At 43.1% G+C, this 21309-nt stretch overlaps 1 protein-coding gene across 44 annotated transcripts in view; it reads right to left on the bottom strand.

The window, feature by feature from the left end:
• Positions 1–21309, bottom strand: part of MBNL2 (muscleblind like splicing regulator 2) — a 146775-nt gene that overhangs the window by 82644 nt on the left and 42822 nt on the right. For 30 of the 44 annotated variants that reach the window (XM_065592960.1, XM_065592916.1, XM_065592861.1 and 27 more), the window contains one exon: positions 10319–11128. In XM_065592960.1, coding sequence (XP_065449032.1) covers positions 10319–10492 — 174 coding nt within the window. In that variant the 5' untranslated portion in view covers positions 10493–11128. Of the gene's footprint in view, positions 1–5653; positions 5705–10318; positions 11129–21309 lie in introns of all 44 variants that reach the window. The other 14 variants (XM_065592942.1, XM_065592939.1, XM_065592853.1 and 11 more) reach the window with 1 other exon arrangement.

A 21309-nucleotide genomic window follows, 5' to 3' on the forward strand; every position in this document is an offset into this window, starting at 1 on the left:
TACTTTGTACAAAACATCCTAATTACATGACATTGGTGAATATTGGGCTGAAACAGTGCCCATCTTTAAAATGGGGGGAAATGAGGAGCCGGGGAATTATATACCAGTCAGCCTGAACTTGATCCCGGGGGAGCTACTAGAGCAATGTATATAATTCAATTTGCAAATACTTGGAGGATGAAGGGGTGATCACGAGCAGCCAGCATGGATTTACTAAGAACAAATCATGCTAAACCAGCTTGATTTCCTTTTTTGACAAGGTAACTGGTTCGGTGAATAGGGCGAATTCGGTGGACATAATATACCCAGACTATAGCAAGGCTTTAGACGCAGTCCCACATGACATTCTGATAAGCAACCTGGAGAAATGTGGCCTCGGTGGAACTACCATTAAGTGGATACATAATTGGTTAAACAACTGCAAAGAGTAGTTATTAATGGAATGATGTCAGATTGAAAGGGAGTCTCAAGTGGGGTTCCACAGGGACCTGTTCTGGGTCCAGTGTTATTTAATATCTTTATTAATGACCTGGATGTAGGTGTAGAGAGCATACTGTTCAAATGTGTAGATAACACAAAGCAAAAGGGGGGTTGCCAATACTTTGGAAGATGGAGCTAAATTTCAAAGGGATCTTGATAAGTTGGAGACCTGGGCTGTAGACAACAAAATGAAATTCAACAAAGACGAATGTAAGGTGCTATGCTTAGGGAAGAAAAAACAAACACACAAATACAGAATGGGGGAGAATTGGCTTGGCAGGAGCACTGCTCAGAAGGAGCTGGAAGTTGTAGGGGACCACAACATTAACGTGAGTCAATAACGCGATACTGTTGCAAACAAAGCGAATGCAATTTTAGGTTGCATTAACAGAGGCATAGCATGCAGGTCACAGGAGGCGATAGTATTTCTTTACTCGGCGCTGGTTAGGCCTGAGCTGGAATACTGTGTCCAATTTTAGTCACCAATGTATAGAAAGGATGTAGAGAAACTGGAAAGGATCCAGAGGCAAGTGACAAAGATGATCAAAGGGATGGAATGCAAGCCGTATGAGCTAAGGCTGAAGGAACTGGGTATGTTTAGTTTGGAAAAGAGGAGATGAAGGGGGGATATGACAGTGGTCTTCAAATACTTGAAAGGGTGCCATAAAAAGACAGAAAGTTTGCTCTTTCTTGCTACAGAGGGCAAGATAAGAGGCAATGTGGTCAAACTACAGCATAGTAGATTTAGATAAATCTCAGGAAAAACTTCCTAATTATAAGAACAATAGGTCAATGGAACAAACTGCCTAGGGATGTTGTGGAAGCTCCTTCACTGGAGGTTTTCAAAAAGAGGTTGGATAGCTGTCTGTCTTGGATGGTTTAGACACAACAAATACTGCATCTTGGCAGGGCGTTAGACTAGATGACCCTTGTGGTCTCTTCTAACCCTGTGATTCTATGAAATCAATGGCAAAACTCCAATTGACTTTAATGGGACCAGGATTTCACTTGAATAGCGTAGCTGAAGTTGCGTATTTTAGGTCGACTTACCTGGCTGTGAGGACGGTGGCGAGTCGACCGCTGCCGCGCCGCCGTCAACTCCGCTTCCGCCTCTTGCCGCGGTGGATTTTCGGAGTCGACGGCAGAGCCATCGGGGATCGATTTTATCGCGTCTTCACTAGACGCGGTAAGTCGATCCCCAATAGATCGATTGCTACCCGCCGATCCGGCGGGTAGTGAAGACATGCCCTAAGAGTCCGTTAGTGTGACATTCCTTTTTGCCTTTCTGCAACAGAAGCAGGAGCTTTAACAAAGCTGCTGGGCAGCGCTTATTATTAAGATGGTTATTAATTTATATAGTACATTCTATGGGACAGTGAGCATCCTAATATGGATTTGTATAGAGGGCAGCAAGGCCCAGATTCTGACAGGGGACTCAGTGCTACTATAACAAATAATAATAATTTGCAACTAAAATACTGCAAAGCTAGAGATGGATTTGGAGATAAGTTTCATTGGGCTGGAATTTGTTCCCCCCCCAAAAAAGTTCCCCTCACCATGGACACACTTATTTGTCTCCCAGATGAACTATATACTAGGCCTCTCTGCCCCATCACGCTTATCATAGAGTATAGTTTTGCTGTTCTGCACTACCATGCATGCTTTCTGCCTTGCGGGTTCCCTGGAAAGAGTGTACAGGAAGTAGTATTGGCAACTCCAAGCATTTAAACTAAATGAGTCAGGCCGTCCAAATATCATGAGATTATTTTTAATCCAAAGAGATTTTAAAGAAGATGACATTCTGGGACTTTTTATTTGCCTTCTGTTTTTTAATCTTAATGGTTCACATTTTCAAGCTTTTCTCCAAAACAATGAGGGCCAGGAGCTATTTTTTTTTTTTTAACGAAAGCTGAGATTTTCACATAATCGCATGAATTTAGGGGCGGAGATTTTGCCACAAATCTCACAATATTTGATGTTGTTCTTAACTCATGCAAGTTGGCATCACTGGGAAGAGGTTCTTGGAAGATGATGGAGAAACACAGGAGCAACCCTCACACAATTTCTTTCTCACTCCCTGCACTAAAGTTGCCAAGAACACCCATGCAAATCAACTGCCAGCCACAACTCCGCAGAACATTTTTCCTGACACTCATGTTCATCTCTGCACTATTGTAGTAGGTACCCTGGGAAGTCTGCCCTGGATTTAAGCAAATGGTATGTCTAGAGACTATTTGCAATTTAGAGAGGGGTTGTTCCATATAACTGGCAGGGGTCCCCTACAATCCTCTTCAGTGCTCTAGAAAAAGGGGTATGAGAAATTAGTTAGTCTTACTCCCAATGATTGGAAGATCAGAGCTAGAATTAATGCAATTTTAAAATAAATGCCTGCAGTACACTCCTCTCTGTAGCATTTCTGTTCACCACATTTTTCCGATTGTCCTCTCTGTCGCCTCACCCCACAGTGCTTTAGCAATGTGCCAGATGAAAGCCTCCTAAGACAATGTTGCACGGTGGCCACTTACCTTTTGAGAGTTTGCTAACATTTTTTAACTCTGCTTACTTTGCCTTCCTGTATCAAAGTTAGCTGTGGAACAATGCCCATTTTGGGAGCTGGACAAGGAAAGAGGGTGAGGGCTCTTCCCTTGTTTTCCATTTTTGCATGTGACCATGCATGAATCTATTCCGCGTGGCACTGGACACCACTGGTCAGCAGACATATGGAAAGCAAGAGTAAAATATAACTGTACCTCTCCTTGAGTTCCTGCTCTGTTCCTGGCACCTAACAGCCTGGGGTTTTCAGTGCTGCATCCCAGAGCCTTCAAGGCAATTAATAACTCCTTTCCCTCTTTCTGGAATGGGTTTCCACTACAGACTGCTTCCTTTAAAAACAAGGGCTATGTCATCCTTTAAAAACAAGGGCTATGTTTTTACACTGAGATCGCTAACTCACTAAATATCCTAGTGGAGACAAGGCACATGTAGATTTTACCTTGCTGTAGCTAGTCAAAATCAATCCCATATCCCCCAACCTCTGGATGACCTCAAATGGGTGGGTAAAAACAACCTGTGTTTTGTCTCCATTAAGCTTTTATATCAGGATTGCTACTTTTTTTTTTTTTTTGCATTGATGACACAGCCTCAAAAGAGCAGCAGTTAAAGTAGAAGAGCTGCTGCTTGACAGCCCAGGCAGACACACACCCCCACTGGCCAAGAGAAAGGGGGAGAGAATACCTGTTGGAAAAATAAGGCGGGAGGGAAGAAATGAAGAGAGAGAGCCTGTAGGCACAGTGAGTGACCTAAGGAGGCAGGGAGTGTGGGGGAGGAGTGAGCAGCAGGCAATTGATCGGGTGTTCAAAAAGCTAGTGGTGAAATGAGTCAGAGAATGGGATTGATTTTTGCCTACACTGTTCCCACATATTTGTTGTAGCAAAGCTAAGGCTGGTGCAGCAACAATTGCTAAGGAATGCTAAGCAGCTGGGCATGCAGGAGGCCCCCAATGCATGTAACCTGATGCAGAGCTGCCAAGTTCTGTGCTCCTTCTTATGACATTTTATGCAAATGGCATAGCTGAAAATAATTTTCATATAACCATACACTGAAGCACATGGTAACAGTCCTTGTCCTCAGCAGTAGCAGGTGTAGGACATGGAGTTGCACAATCCTTGCTGACTGTGGCTGGGGCAGGCAGGTGTTTGAGGTTATCTGGGAATCTTGCTGGGGTGGGGTGCATGAAAGGAAGCTGGGAATAACTGCTGAGGCTCCTGGAAGTACAGGGTTCCTACAGTGCTGGCACTTCTGAGGATTCCTAGGGGCAGGAGGTGCTGGATTTCAGGGATCTACTGGGAGGCAGAGGATGCTGAGGCTCCCGGGGACAGCATGGTACAGTTGGCTGAGGCAGGAAGGAAGCATGGGGCTGGTAGTGGGTTCCTCCCCTTGCACTGCTGTCACCATGTACAGCCCGCTACCACCTTCCCCTTAGGGTTGTCAACTCTGACTGAAGCTATTCCGGGAGATTCTTTCCTCTCCCCTCCCTCCAGCGTGACGTAATGTCATTTTCTTAAAATATCCTCTTAAAATCTCAATTGCTTTCAAGAGTCACCCGGAGATGAATGCTGATTCCAGGAGACTCCAGGCCAATCCTGGAGGGTTGGCAACCCTACTTTCCTTCCAGCCACTGCCACTTCTTGGCTGCTCCTTCCTGGGCCTGATTTAGCTGAGGGAGCAGCAAGGGAGGACATGCCCGAGTGTTTGCTCAGCTGTCTCCACAGCAGACTCTAGCAGCAAGAAGGGGGAACTGCAGACAAATGCCTGCTGTCTCAGCCAGATGTGTAAGGGTGGACAACTGAGATGCAGGCAGGTCTGACAGGCCTGCCAATTGCATGACAGCCATGCGAGATGTGTGACACTTGGCAGTTTGCTTATATGTACTCTGCTGATAGGGTGATTGCTGAACACTGGTGCCTGATTGGCTAAAGGTTTTCAAAAGCAACAGCTGATTCTGTGAATCTCAATTTTCAAGTGTCCGATTTGACACATCTTCAAGGCAATTTTCAGAAAGTGCTGACCACCTATCCTCTGAAAAATAAAGGCCCCTTCAAAGTGTCTTTGGTTGTTCACTCAAAAATCGGAGCACCTAAATTCATCAGTAATGTATTTAAAGCTTGGCTATATCTGGCACATCGCCAGCTTGTCACATTACCACATGCAATGGATAATTAACATCTAAGTCAAATTAAGGTGCCCAAAGTTTTAAAATCTGACAGCTCTCTGGCACTTGAAGTGGGTGCCAGCAGGAGTCAGGGTGGCCTCATATGCTCTCAGCGGTGATGCTGCAGCAGCCAGCCAGGTAGAAACTGTTCACAAAAGAGACCGAGGCTTTTTCTACACACTGAAATTGCACAAGTTTAACTTAAACCAGTTTTTAAACATTTACTTAAACCAGTGCAAAACCCTGGTTAGACACACTCAGATCAGTTTAAGGGTAGCTTATTTTGATTTAGTTTACCCCTGTTCCTAATCAACTTAAGATAAATCAAAGTAAACCAGGTTTACATTGGTTGAAGTGTGTCCACACACCAGTTTTAACTGAGTCCATTTTAAATCACACCTTTAGTTAAATCGGCACAGTCCTGCATGTAGACAAGCCCAGATATTTGTTGGTGGCACTTACCATGGAAAAGGAAACTTTCTTCTGTGGGAACAGTCTATTCTGTGGAAGAGGCTGGAAAATAAAGAAATGGACGACTCTGCACCAAAAAAGTAAGAATAAGGCAGCTGACTAAGCAGAGGCTAAGAGAGTACCTCTGGGCAGCAACTGGGGGGGGAGGGGGTCTTGGCTGACTCAGATTGAAAATGAGAATATAAGAGGCTACATCTGGCTTAGGGCAGGGATGTCCAATCTTCAGCCCAGCAGAGCATTTCATAAGGCCTGTGGCCTGCTTCAACACAATATACTAACAGCCGATTCATTAGCATTTTGTCATCATGTTTACATCATTTTAGTTTACACAAGTCTGCAAGTAAACAGTACTATACAAAGAAACAACCTATCTAAATACATACAAAACAAACTGAACTTAAAACATAAATCAGTAAAAGTGGAGGAATGGCTCAGTGGTTTGAGCACTGGCCTGCTAAACCCAGGGTTGTGAGTTCAATTCTTGAGGGGGCCATTCAAGGATCTGGAGCAAAAATCTGTCTGGGGATTAGCCCTGCTTTAAGCAGGGGGTTGGACTAGATGACCTGAGGTCCCTTCTAACCCTGATTTCTATGATTAACTAAAATATGTAGAATCTGTTTGGCCCACACAAGGTTGTGCTTAGGTATGGCCCTCTTGTGTAGTATGGTTAGGCACCACTGCCTGCGGGAGTCTTGACAGGTCAGAGAAGCCACACCATGAAAGAGTGCCCAGAAAGCGTTATTTAGCCAAGTCTTCTTCAGCACACATGCAGCTTAACTTTTACTTTTCCGCACTACCATCCACCTTCTCCCACTGGCCCAGCTAAACACCAAGCACCGCTGAAATCCACTTTATGCTTCCTGATGCTATCATACTCCCCAAAGCCCAGAAAAAAGGTTCAAGTCACTCCCACCTCCCTTCACCCCAATCAAGGACACAGTCAGACAGTTAAGTGGCAGTCTATTGGTATGTGCAAAGTTACTCTCTACAGACAGGGCCGGCTCCAGGCACCAGCCAACCAAGCACATGCTTGGGGCGGCACCTGGTAAGGGGCAGCCAATCTTGGGGTGGCGGGGGGGCAGCGTGGCGTGGCATTCCGCGGGGGGGGGGGGGGCGCTGCGGCGGCACGGCGCTCGGCGGGGGGTGCTCCGGCAGCGCAGCGCGCGGCGCTCAGGGAGGGGTTCCGGCGGCGCGGCGTTTGGCGGGGGGGGCGGCGCGGCGCTCAGGTGAGGGGGGTTCCGGCGGCGCGGCGCTCGGGTGAGGGGGGTTCCGGCGGCGCGGCGCTTGGCGGGGGGGGCGGCGCGGGGCTCGGGGGGGGGGTGGGCTCCGGCGGCGCGGCGCTCGGCGGGGGGGGGGCGCTCGGCGGCACGGCGCTTTTTTTTGCTGCTTGGGCCAGCAAAAAAGTTAGAGCCAGCCCTGTCTACAGAGAGCCAGTTTGATCTGGATAGTACTTTCTGTTCCTTGGCACTAAAACATCCAGCCAAGGACCGACAGCTTCAGTGAGCCAGGACTTCCAATGGCATGTTCCATCCAGCCCTAGAGAAAAGGAACCTGAGTTGATAGTAGATGAGGGATGAAATATTATGTCCTCACACTATCTTGGCAGCCCTTCAAAGGAAGACCAACTCCTGTAACCAATGGGTCTCAGCCGGGGGGTTGGAGGGAAAGGCTCTCTACCACCTTTCTTCATCCAACCACCACAGCATTTTGGACTGGCACTTGTTCCATCCAGAAAAAAACCCCAAACAATCATCTCTTTTCTCAGCACCCTTGCCAGGATCATGAGGCAGCTAGTTTTAGGGACTGGGACATGGCAGTCATTCCTAGTGGTCAGAGAAGGAGTCATGTACCAGAAAACAGAGCCAGAGGCTAGATACCAAAGCTAAGGGTCAAGCCAGATAAGAACACAAAAAGGCCATACTGGGTCAGACCAAAGGTCCATCTAGCCCAGTATCCTGTCTTCAAACAGTTGCCAATGCCAGTGCCCCAGAGGGAATGAACAGAACAGGTAATCATCAAGTGATCCATCCCCTGTCACCCATTCCCAGCTTCTGGCAAACAGAGGCTAGGGACCCCATCCCTGTCCATCCTGGCTAATAGCCACTGATGGACCTATCCTCCATGAACTTATCTGGTTCTGTTTTGATCCCTGTTATAGACTTGGCCTTCACAACATCCTCTGGCAGGATGACTGGGCAGGTTGACTGGGCAGGTTGGCTGGGCATTGAGTGAAGAAATACTTCCTTTAGTTTGTTTTAAATCTGCTCTTTATTAATTTCATTTGGTGACCCCTAGTTCTTGTGTTATGAGAAGGAGTAAATAACACTTCCTTATTTACTTTCTCCACACCAGTCATGATTTTATAGACCTCTATCATATCCTCCTTAGCTGTCTCTTTTCCAAGCTGAAAAGTCCCAGTCTTATTAATCACTCCTCATATGGCAGCTGTTCCATACCCCTAATCATTTTGTTGCCCTTTTCCAATTCCAATATATCTTTTTTGAGATGAGGCGACCACATCTGCACACAGTATTCAAGATATGGGTTTATATAGAGACAATATGATATTTTGTCTTATTATCTATCCCTTTCTTAATGATTCCCAACATTCTGTTTGCTTTTTTGACTGTCGATGAACACTGAATGGATGTTTTCAGAGAACTATCCACAGTGACTCCAAGATCTCTTTTTTGAGATTCGGAGCCAAAGGTCAAAATCAGAGTCAGAGGCTGAATGCCAGATCTGAAGGTCAGAGTCAGAATCAGAGACTCCAGCCAAAGGTCAGAGCCAGAGTCAATGTCGTAGGACAGGGATCAGGAACACAGCAGCAAAGCAGGACTCAGGCAAGAAGGCAGGGTCCAATGTAGCAGCCAGTCAGGGCCTCACCCAGTTGCCTCTTTCTGGCTTAAGTAGTACAGCCAGACCAACTGGTGGGTCCAAGCACTCTCCCAATCAAGACTCCTGGGGGTGGTGCCTCTGGTGGGGCTAGGGTTCCATGAGCCACTCAGCCCAGCAACCTGGCAGAGAGTGGCTGGGATACGTGGGTTGCTTAGAGACCTGTGGGGCCTCACACCTATCTCTGCAGAATTGCCAGGGCAAATCCCTCCCCAGAAGGCTTGACCCAGACAAAGAAATGCTGTCTTTTTCTGCAGAGAGGTTTGAAATGAAATTAACCAACTTCAGCCAGGTGTCTTGCTCCTGCCTAAGAACAGCTGACCTCACCCAATAACTAGTAACCCCAAGCCAGTGCAAAACAGAGAATCAGAGTAGGGCGGTCCGTTCCTTGAGCACTGCAGTGAAGTCAAAGACTACGATAACTGACTTCAGATGGGGGAAAATCCAAAGCTGCCTTGCCCAACAGAGCCAATTACCTGTTCATACAAAACCTAGACAGGCCTCCCTCTCATGGTAAGCCCAGTGAGTTGATCTCTTGCTTTGGTGATAGCAGCAACAATTGTTTGTCCTCTACAAAATCAGTCCCCCTTTCCCTCAATCATTCTCACTCCCACTACAGCCAGATATGGGTCAGTGTATTGCACCAGCCCTGTCTTTGAGTGGCGTAAATGCACGCGGAAGTTAATGGATAAAATAGGCAAAATCTCAGCCAACTAAAAAAAAAGAGAAAACAGTAAGTGGCCCCATTGCCTGCTCACCACTTGTTCTTTCCCACCACATTTCACTTATTTTTTCCTGCATTCAAACTCACATTTTTGATAAACTCTACACTTTTCCTTATTCTTTAAATAACTGTTGTCTTCAACACCAGAAAGCCTCAGATGTTCTCACAGGCGCCTCTCCAGCACCCACCTGTCATTAAAGAGAAACCTGGACCAGCTTCTGGCAGCTTACGAGTACCCTGAACATGCCTATCATTCAAGTTGTATTTCTCCCTCCTGTCCAACTGATTGTTTTTATATGCTAAAAATATGCATATATACTTAAACATAAAAAGCTTTTGTCTCAAAGTCCCGTAAGTTTATGCCTCGTTTGTTTAACAATGCTAAAGTAAGTTGTAAGATATGAGAAGTTAGGAAACATGATTGTCTACCAATGTTAACTCTTAAGAGTGTACTTGTAAGCTTCCACTCTATTCTTAACTTACTTCATAGTCTATATTGTAGAAACAGCAGTACATATGACTAGTAATGTTATGGACTCAGCTTAGACCTCCCAATACCTAGAGTAGGCATGATACGGTGAGTTAAAGTTGAAGTAAAGGCCATAACTCTGTTTTCTTTCTTCTGTGGATCTAAATTAAACCCTTTAATTTATTGTAATTTGCTTTATCATCAATGGCACAATGGCCTAAGTTTTAAACCAGACATTTGTTTTCATTTGACATGGAACAATGATAATGCATGAAAGGTACTCGTGTGAACACAATGGTCATATCAGATGTCAATAATCGGGCATTCCATAGTCTTACACAGTTTGGAGGTGTAAACAACAGACATTTACATCTGACAGGAAAACACTGAAACACAAATTATTTTAAAGCTTGAATAAACAAAACTTAAGACAAACAAGGTCTGGAACACATGCAGTACTCCTAGAACAAATTGTTTCGAATGTCTGAACATTAAGATGAAATTATTATTTATATTTTTGATGTAAAGTATTAGTATTTTCATTAACACATGCAACTTTCTTCCTTACCTTTAGGGAATCAAAGCAGGCAATAACTCTTCCATTTTCAATCTGGCAACTTTTGGGGGGATGTGCAAATTTGCATTCCTCATCAGAGCGTGAACAAGTTCCTCTCTGAAACTGTCGGCACACTTCTAATGTCAGCCATTTTGTATCTCTTACAGGAGCAACATTCAAAGCCATGATGGAAACTGATTTTTGTTTTGTGAATAACTATTAAGTGAATTATGCCAAGCCAATCTACAACAATTCCAAAAACTATAGTTGAGAGAGAGAGACGCTCTGTACTTTTTTTCTATCGGCAATGAAGTAATAAATTGCTTAATGGAGCCCAATACACACAAAGCAGAATGAGCAAAGACAATTTATCAGCAAGCAGTCACTCATCAATCAATATGTCCCACTTGTAGACTTTTGGCTGCAAAAAAATCATGCTCAGTAGCATCTCTGGCTGTAAAATATCTGAGTCTCTTGATTGGATCGCTGACACAACTGTTTTAAATAAAGTTACTTCAGTGCAATGGCACTCCTTGATATAATATTAATTCTTTGCAGGCTGCTTGCTGGTATTGATTACACAGGAAAAGCAATCCAGTCAGCTTATTCACGTCCTGGCAGTAATTCTTTCTTCAGCTTTTTTAATATGGAAGCCAGTTTCACATCAAGAAATTGGCAAACCAAGACAGTTGAGGTGTCTTCTGTGACATATAAGGTCAGGGCGATGTCTAGCTGGCAGAGATCATATTTTGAAAACACATTCAGGCGTCGCAGTCCTCTCTCATAAAAGTGACTTCACAAAGGCACTTTTTAATAATTGACCTGACAAAACAAATAAAATATCAGTTTATATTCAACCTTTTAAAAATCAACATTTTGAAAAACAACCACCACATTTTTATCATGGACACTGAAAATGTGCAGTTAATGCAGTAAACTAGTGCAGACTTAAATTAAACAAAATATTAAAAATCAGCCTCTTTCATGAAGTTATTCATGACAAGGGAATAACCAATTGAAACAGGTATTGCAGCAATATTCTAGGCAACAATCCAAAAATTGGGAATGACTCAAACAGATGAATGTAGAAGATACAATAATTAGGCATGCTGCTTCTGAAACAATTCAATCTAATGTGCTTAGATTCCAAAATAATGTATTAGAGCCACCATTTCTAATTAATTTATCAGTTAGTCCTTTAGATTGCATTATTGAGTGTTGTAAACAGCTACTTATTATTTGTTCTGTTTATAAAAAATGAAGATGGTAGAATTTTGTATGAATTTCTTGTCTCTTGGGGAAAAAAGTGGTTTTGTCTTTATAACAGGAAAACCCGTTTCTAATAGAAAGAATGTTAATTGGATTTTTTAAAACTACAGACCATTTCTAAAAGGTTTCATGTAAGGTTGCAGTAAGCTTCTAATTGTTTAAATGTTCTCTAAGCATTTACTTTTATTGTGAACCTAAACTGTTTCTTAATTAAAATGTATTCATGTTTTTTTAATAAAGTATAATTGAAGGCCAAAGAGTTTGACACAAATATACATCACAATACATTACTACAAAAAATAAGCTTTATCTGTAGACAAGATGACTGTAGACATGATTTCTGCTCTAACTGTTCTTTAAAAACATACAAACTTGGTTGAATAATTAAGTGTTTTATGCAGATTCTACCAGAGCAAAGAAGTGATTACTTTTATTGAATAATGAAGCTATTTTGTAAGCTAAGTAGAATCAACAAAGTCATTTCTATTAAAAGTACATTGAGAAAATAATAATCATATTCTATAGTACACAGTTCTATAAGAAGCTCCATCCATGCTTATAGAAAAACTGTATTATATGACAATATTTAATAGTGTATATTATAATGTAATTAAACACAGCATATGTACAAGGGGGTATAGTTAAGGTTACACATGCAAACTTAACTTTGGTATTTCCTGACTTTGAGTGCCTAACCAATATTGACCAACATTTTTAAAAATGTCTAAAGTTTGGCTTCTAAATCCATATTTAGGCAACTAAGTAAGTGTCCTGATTTTCAGAAGTACGGAGCATCCAAGCAGCTCCCACTGACACAGACTCAGGTGGGACTTAGAATGTGGAACAACTTGGTGAGGGGGCATTTAAAAGAGAAACTGTCCTTTGTAAGAAGGGCAGGGGAAGAGTTGTTTGGGAAGCTGGGGGTTGTGGGGGGAGTGAAAGACAGAGGAAGAACAGAGGAAGATTCATAAACTAAAAGATTCCAAGGCCAGAGGACATCATTGTGATCATCTGGTCTGACTTCCTGTATAACACATGCCATAGACTTCCCCCAAATATTCCAGATCTTTTAGAAAAACATCCAATCTTGATTTAAAAATTGTCAGTGATGGAGAATGTACCATAACCCTTGGTAAATTGTTCCAATGGTTAATTACCCTCACTGTCGAAAAAAATACACCTTATTTCCAGTCTAAATTTGTCTAGCTCCAAATTCCAGCCATTAGATCCTGTCATACCTTTCTCTGCTAGATTGAAGAGCCCATTATTAAATATCTGTTCCTCATGTAATCAAGTCACCCTTTAATTTTCTCTTTGTTAAACTAAATAGAACAAGCTGTTTGAGTCTATCACTATAAGGCAGGTTTTCTAATCCTTTAATCATTGTTGTGGCTCTTCTCTGAACCCTCTGCAATATATCAGCATTCTTCTTGAACTGTGGCACCAGAACTGGACATACTATTCCAGCAGCAGTCGCACCAGCACCACATACAGAGGTAAAATAAACTCTCTACTCCTACTCAAGATTCACTTATTTACACATCCTAGGATCATATTAACTCTTTTGGTCACAGCATCACACTGGGAGCTCATGTTCAGCTGATTAATCACCTCAACTGCCAAATCTCTTTCAGAGTCACTGCTTCTCAGAAGAGAGTTCCCCATTCTGTAAGTATGCCTACATTCTTTGTTCCCAGATGTATACATTTACACTTAGCCGTATTAAAATGCTTATTGTTTGCTTGTGCTATTTACCAAGCGATCCAGATCTCTCTGAATCAGTGATCTGTATTCCTTCATTATTTACCACTTCCCCAATTTTTGTGTCATCTTCAAACTTTATCAGTGATCATTTTATGTTTTCTTTCAGGTCACTGATAACAATTTTAAAAAGCATAGGGCCAAGAACCGATCCCCATGGAACCCCACTGGAAACACACCCATTTCATGATGATTCCTCATTTATAATTACTTTTGAAGACCTATCAGTTAAGTCAGCTTTTAATCCATTTAATGTGTGCCACGTTAACATTACATCATTCTAGATTTTTAATCAAACTGTCATGTGGTACCAAGTTAAATGCCTTACAGAAGTCTAAGTATATTTCATCAACATTATTAGCTTCATCAACCAAACTTGTAAACTTTAAAAAAGACATTAAGTTAGTTTGACAGGATGTATTTTCCATAAACCCAGGTTGATTGCATTACTTATATCACCCTTCTTTAATTCAGTCTCACTATTATCTTGCTCGGGATTTATGTCAGTCTGACGGGCCTATAATTGCACCTGTAATCCGGTTTACCCTTTTAAAATAGTGGCATAACATTAGCTTTCTTATCGTCTTCTGGAAATTTCCCAGTGCTCCAAAACTTATTAAAAATCAGCTTTAATGGTCCACCAAGCTTCTCAGCCAACTCTTTTAAAAAACTCTTGGATACAAGTTATCAGGATCTGCTGATTTTAAAATGCCTAACTTTAGTAGCTGCTATTTTACCATTCTCCTGAGATGCTGATGGAGATGTTATAATATATGACATGAGTGTTATAATATATGACATGACTAGGTCATCTGTTTTCTTCCCCAAATACAAAACAAAAATATTTATTGAACAATTCTGCCACTTGTGCATTATTTTTGATAATGCTACCATTTTCACATATTAATGAACTAACACCATTGTTAAGATTCTTTATGTTCCTAATATACTTAATTCTGCTGGCCATAGAGTTCTCCTTGTGTGTCTATGCTTCCCTTATCAATTTTCTATAATTCATACATTCTGATTTATATTCATAACTCTAAACTTCCCATTTCTTCCATCTGTTAGACATTTAACATTTATTTATTTATTTTACAGCTTCACTTCCCTCTAAATCAGGTCAGTTTTTTAATCAGTATGGTCTTCTTCCTTGATTGTGGCTTTTTGAGTATCTAATTAAGCAGGGATCGGCAACCTTTGGCATGTGGCTCGCCAGGGTAAGCCCCCTGGCGGGCTGTGCCGGTTTGTTTACCTGCCACGTCCGCAGGTTCGGCCGATCGCGGCTCCCACTGGCCGCGGTTCGCCGCTCCAGGCCAATGGGGGCGGCGGGAAGCGGCGGCCAGCACATCCCTCAGCCCGTGCTGCTATTGTAGCACCATTTTGCTCAGTTGTAAATGACTACCAAGGTACAAGGTAGTTGTGACTCAAGCCCTACAGTTGACATTTGGTATGGATCAGTTTAGGTGTGGTTATAATACTGAGGGCTGGGTGGGATAGAAATAACTAATGCTTTTTTATTTCTTAGTTCTCTAAGTATAACTGGAAAATTGTTTTAATTTTGAAACCACTGTTTCCTTTGATGACCTGTGTTGGGACTATAAGATCCTCCTGTGCTGGGGGCTATTAATTGTGCCTATAAGTTTGAAGGATCAGGTCCTTAGTTCACAACCAGGCCAATAGAATGTACTCATGACCACCGCTACTGAAGCACAAGCACAGCATATCTATGAAGCCTCAGCTTTTTCGTTACCCAGGCTGTCACTTTGATACAGCAAAGCTGTTGGGCCAAAGGAGCTCATATTTTATATTTAGCTTGACAGTGTAAATAGCGAAGTGCTTAAAAAAGCCTGTACATTCCAGCTAAGAGCTCTACCAAGGCCTGTTAATCTACAAGTGTAAGGCCTGATCCTGTCATATGCTGAATACCTGCAACTCATTGAGTTTAGTAGCTCAGCTCTTCTCATAGTTGGAACTTTTGGGGGGTTACTAATTAAACATCTCTGCTTTTTTTATTTAAACAGTTTATTTTATTTATTTAAAAGATAAAGGGAAAATTCTAAATTAAATACATCATCAAAAAGCAATAATATAATACCTACCTTGAGGAGGGAGGGAAGGTCTTGAGGTTTAAAACATAACACTGGGGAGTCAAAATATCTGGGATCTAGTCCAAGCTCTACCACAGCATTTATCTCCTCTGTGCCTTGGTTTTTCCATCTGCCTAATGGGGATAACATTCCAAGGGGTGGCACGAGGCTAAATTATTTAGTGTCTACAAATTAACTTTCATGGGTTTATTTCATTACTCTGTGGCAACCTATGTTCATGGGCATATTTTGGTTGTATGGCATATTTCAATCCCACAAAACCCAAAGGCATGAGATGGACCTAAAATGAAGTAAACGACAATAAAAGTGGGATGAACCTTGAAATAACGTGGATTCCTTATCTTTATCATGTCTAAAGTTTTCTGCAACTTCACTGCCAAGATTTCCTATTTTGAATGTCAATGAATGGGTATTATTGTTTATTTAACATTTATATTATGGTGTGTGTGGGTGTGTGTTACAAGTAGAGGATACAGTGATTGTAATAGAAATTGCAGGCAGTGAAGTAATTTTGCCCACAAAGTTGGGAAGAAACAAAGACCCTCCCCTACAAAACCACAGTGTCCCAGCCCCATGGAGTTCTCTATTGGTGATTGTTGTACTACTTTGGTTAGCTTCCTTCCTGTGTCTGGCTACTCGAGGTCGCCTGTGGGCACTGCAGCTGGGGAATAGCCAGAGCACAGGACTGCCCCAGCCATGTACCCTCTCCCATCCTCAACACACTAATAGTAGTCCCTGAACTGGGAGCTCTTCTAGGGGTTTCAGAGGCCACACTTCACCTGTTGGGAGAACCCCTTCACAGAGGGTACACTATGCGGAAGAAACTTGTGGCTGCAGCACACCTGTGAATTCCGCAATCTGTCAGCTTTATCCCATTCCATATATCCTTTATTTCTTTCCCCTCACTCACTTCTGCCTCTCAACTAAACTCCATAGATTTTCCTACTTCTCCCTCAGTCTTTTACTCTGTCCTCCCTTCCTGTCAAAATTCTCTCTCTCAATTCTCCCCATATGCTACTTCTCTTCTACACTTCCTACAATAGCATTTTACACCTATTTTGCACAGATGTAAATGACTACACAAGGTGCAAGGCAGGGGAGATACAGGCCCTAAATCTAATTCCAATTAGAATGAATGAATGAATGGCTACAAAACACAGGCCCAGCAAAAACCTTACCATTCCGGTCCTCACTAGCATGTTCTTTTCCTCTAGAAAGAAATGCTCATTCTGAACAACTGCAGATTCATTTATTTAATATTTATATTACATAGGGTTACCATATTTTAAGTGTCCAAAAAGAGGACACTGCATGAGCCCTGGCCCCGCCCCAACTCCGCCCCTTCCCCTTCCCCTGCCCCGCCCCAACTCCGCCCCCTCCCCTGGACGCTTCGCCCCCTGCCCCTGCCCCTCCCCCTCCCCTGCTTCCCGCGAACATTTGATTCGCGGGAAGCCTGAAGCAGCAGGCAAGCTGGGGCGGGGGGGGGGGGGGGCGAGGAGTATTATGTATTATGATTCAATTTTAATTACATGGTTACATTGTTTTATCCACGGGTATCCTGCCACATTTGCTTATTTTTGAATGCTTTTGACTTTGTAACTGTTAAGTTCTTTTAATGTAGTTTTTTTGTATGTAATTTCCTATGTTTTTAAAAAAGCAAACTGAAAAAACAAATTCTATCATATGGAACGGTACTGATCACTGTCTGGGTCATTAGCAGGGTTGGAACCTATAGACCCACAGCACAGACCTCTGCAATTTGAATTAACAGACTAACTGGTAGCAATAGTTACTCTCTGAGGGCTGGTCTACACTGGAGGGAGGAGGGGGGGAATCGATCTAAGATACCCAACTTCAGCTACGAGAATAGCATAGCTGAAGTCGACGTATCTTAGATCGACTTACCTCCCATCCTCATGGCGCGGGATCGATGGCTGCGGCTCCCCCGTCAACTCCGCTTCTGCCTCTCGCCCTGGTGGAGTTCCGGAGTCGACGGGGAGCGCATTCAGGGATCGATTTATCACGTCTAGACGAGACGCCATAAATCTATCCCCGATAGATCGATTGCTACCTGCCGATCCGGCGGGTAGTGAAGACGTACCCTGAGTGTACTAGTCATTAGAGGGGGATGAGATGCAAACTTTGGCAATGGGTTTCACTGCCATTCACTAGACTGGATGAAATTTAATGGCCTCTGATACACAGGAGGTCAGAATAAATGATCTAATCATCCTTCTGGCCTTATTTTAGACAGCAGAGGAACGCTGGATCTCAGGAATTGACGATCTGGAGGTGAGTGTGCATTATTGTTAAAGACCCTTCTTCTCCGAGCATATCTCCCCATCCCCCAGCCAGCTCCTATACCTCTCTCTGCATCAGGGAAGATAACTTCCTACTCTTCCTGGTTGCCTGGGCAACATCAGGGGGAGCAGTGAGAGCAACGGAGAGACTATCCCCACTCACAGTTCCTGTGTTGGTGCCACAGCAACCCCTAGCATCAGGGAGCAGCGATTGCAGGGAAAGTCCTACTCAGAACTTGCAGCCCTGGGCAGCAGCATACTCAATGCAGACAGCATCTTTGGAGAACTTAGCTGTGAAACTAACAAACCTCAGCAAATTCTGAAAGGTGATTTTCAGAGGCGAATAACCTCGGCCAAATGTAGGGGGATTTTCATGGGGACAACAAAAGGCATGCAACTGACCCCAGGGTGTCCCCCTTGCCAAATTTCAAACTTGAAGGTGTTAGAAACCTTCAGGGACTTGTCTGGCTTTAAGATTAAGTTAGATAAGTTTATGGAGGGAATGGTTTAATGGTAAAACATAGTTGTCAAGGAAAACCAAGCAATGGTAGGTAAATAGCATAATGGCTAAAAGGGGTCAGGATGGAGACTCTTGCCTATATGCTCGGGGTCTTACTGATCGCCATATTTGGGGTCGGGAAGGAATTTTCCTCCAGGGCAGATTGGCTGAGCCTCTGGAGGTTTTTCGCCTTCCTCCGCAGCATGGGGCAGGGATCTCTAGCAGGAGGGTCTCTGCCGATTGAGGTCACTAATAACAGGATTGGGGACTTCAGCAGCAGAGTCCAGGGAAGGGGCGGGGACGGTTTTATGGCCTGCAGCGTGCAGGGGGTCAGACCAGATGATCATAATGGTCCCTTCTGACCTTAAAGTCTATGAGTCTATGAGTCTATGAGAAACCATTTTTACTGGAACTTTTAATGGAAACTTTTAGACCAAATAGTTTAAAGTTTGTCAAAGCTATAAGCAACTGAAAACAGGATCTTGTAATAAAAAGTTTTAGGCAACCCTAACTATAGGCATCACTTAATAGCACTGCCTACAAATCTGAGAACATGACAGCACCCTTGCCTTGAAGAGATTACAGCCAGAACAAACAAACAGATGAAAACTTAAGATCCTAGGTTGTTCTGAGCCTCGATATTTAGTGAGCTCTAGGGGCTTGCTTAGGGAAAGATACATTACTCTTAAATTTGACATTCCTTTCAATCTACAGTTAAGAGTAATTTGCTGAAGCAGTGACTCCTGCTAGAGATAACAGGATAAATATAGGCAGCATGCGAAGAAATACAATCTCTCTCAGAAGTCCCAGGATAACCCTAGAGACTCAGACATGGTGAGTCTCTAGCTAATGTGTACATTCTTACAGGTGCCTCCCCAGACTACTGAACAGTAGTCTAAATATTGGGAAATGTGATGGTGCATGGTCCTTCCTGAATACTTTTTCAAAGCATTACTACTGGGATTTGGTCTTTAGGGAGGAATCTTGTTTCATTCAGCACAACATGTTTCAAGTAAGAGATCCCAAGCTCAACTGTTTTAGGAAAATGAAGTGGAGGCTTTTTCCTTGAATCATTGGTGGTATATTATCAGTTATATATTAGCACACACACAACCTCAGTTGTGAAACAGCTAGGGATGCTACATATAAATATACCTGACCCAAAAAAACAAAACATGGAAAGTTAAGCCCCTTAATGGTACATGCCCTCTACTCCTCCGCTCACAAGCAACACTTTACCATAACCCCCACACAGCACAAAGCAGGCACTGCAACCTTAACTCTGCACCCCCTTTCACACTTCTGCACACACACTTTTACCAAATTGTTTTCTCCTCACCACTAGTAGTTGTGGCCATTTGGTGTAGTAGTAGGTTCTTTCGAGAGAGATAGATTGGTAAGGATTTGTGCAGAAAAAGGATTAAAGGGGATGATGAAAAGCTAGTACAGAAATAAAAGGTTTGATATTGTGATCCGTCCAAAGCCACTATTATGGCTAAAACCCATATAGCAGGAACACAGTAATATTTCAGAATACACATAGGCTGAACACTTTTTCCAGCATGCTTCTATTACTAGCGCTATCCTGTTTGTAACGATTACTCGGTAGAACAACACTCTTACATCTATAACAGAAGTGCTAATGTAGTATAATAAAAGCACCAATAAAATAAGAAGATAGAAGCTCTAGGTTGTGGGCGCTGTGTGCTGGGCCAAGCGGCCTGCTAGGCTAGGCTGAGAGTTTACTAATGAAGCTCTAGCCTGCTATCTTTTGATCCACAATCCCTTTAGGTTCCCTGGAGAAGGAGAAGGAGCTAACTCAAGGAGAACAGGGGTTTAAAAAGCCAGCTCCTAAGCAACGAGAGGAGCTAGCAAACAGTAGGGTGACCAGATGTCCCGATGTTAGAGGGACAGTACTGATATTTGGGGTTTTGTCTTATACAAGCACCTATTACCCCCCACCCCCGTCCCAATTTTTCACACCTGCTATCTGGTCATCCTAGCCAACAGAGGGGATTTTTACAGTGGAGTTTAGAGAGGAAGTGCAAGAGGCAGATATGCCTAATCAACATACTCCAAACTTAGGCTAATAGCCTCCCATCCCCACGCTCCTCCCAAAAACAAATAAAAAACAGAGTAAAAATAATGCAGGCAGAAGTCCAGCAACAGAGCGGAGGCTATCCAGCTTATTTTATATAGTGCAAACAGTCCATTACCCTCAGAGAAACAGTACAAGCTCTTGAGACTGGAGTGGCTGAACTAGAAAAGCTAAGGGGGGGGGGGGAGGAGAGAGAGAGAGAGAGAGAGAGAGAGAGAAGACTTTCAGGGAGACAATACAGCGGTTCCATCCCCAGTCTGATGACCTCTGTGCTACTGAGGAGGATGAAAGTCTCGGGGAAGGAGATGTCATGGTATGCTCTTGCACTGAGGTTACCCCTTCAGGGAACCCTGTTATTAGGAAGAGCCAGGTAATAATTTAATTACTATTAGTAAAATAGTTGGGTTGCAATGACTGGGAGAACTGCCTGGTAAACTGCCTGCTGGGTGCAAAGGATGAGGATCTCACAAAAAATCTAGATGGATTTGCATGCAATGCTGGGGAGGAGTCAGTGGTCATGGTACATGTAGGTACCCATGACATAGGAACAGGTAGGAGAGAGGTCCCAAAGGCCAAATTTAGACTACTAGGTAAGAGATTAACGTTCAGAACCTCCATGGTAGTATTCTCCAAAATGCTTCCAGTTTCATGGGCAGGATCAAGAAGATGGGCAGAACTGCATGGTCTCAATGTGTGGATGAGACAATGGAGTAGGGAGGAGAGTTTTAGGTTTATTAGGAACTACCTATTATATTATATTTAATTTTACATGCCAGCAGTTTGGTTCTGTTTTGGTTTAGGTGGAACTCATCCTTCCTATATAGGCTCCTCCTTCCCTTTTCCCAGGGGTTGACCTTTTGGGGAAGGAGGAGCCTATTCAGGAAGGATGAGCTCCACCTAAACCAAAATAGAACCAAACTGCTGGCATGTAAAATTAAAAAGGTTGTAGAGAATTTTTTAAACTA

The sequence above is a fragment of the Chrysemys picta genome, chromosome 1 (genome assembly GCF_011386835.1).
Source record: "Chrysemys picta bellii isolate R12L10 chromosome 1, ASM1138683v2, whole genome shotgun sequence".
Lineage (NCBI taxonomy): Eukaryota > Metazoa > Chordata > Testudines > Emydidae > Chrysemys > Chrysemys picta.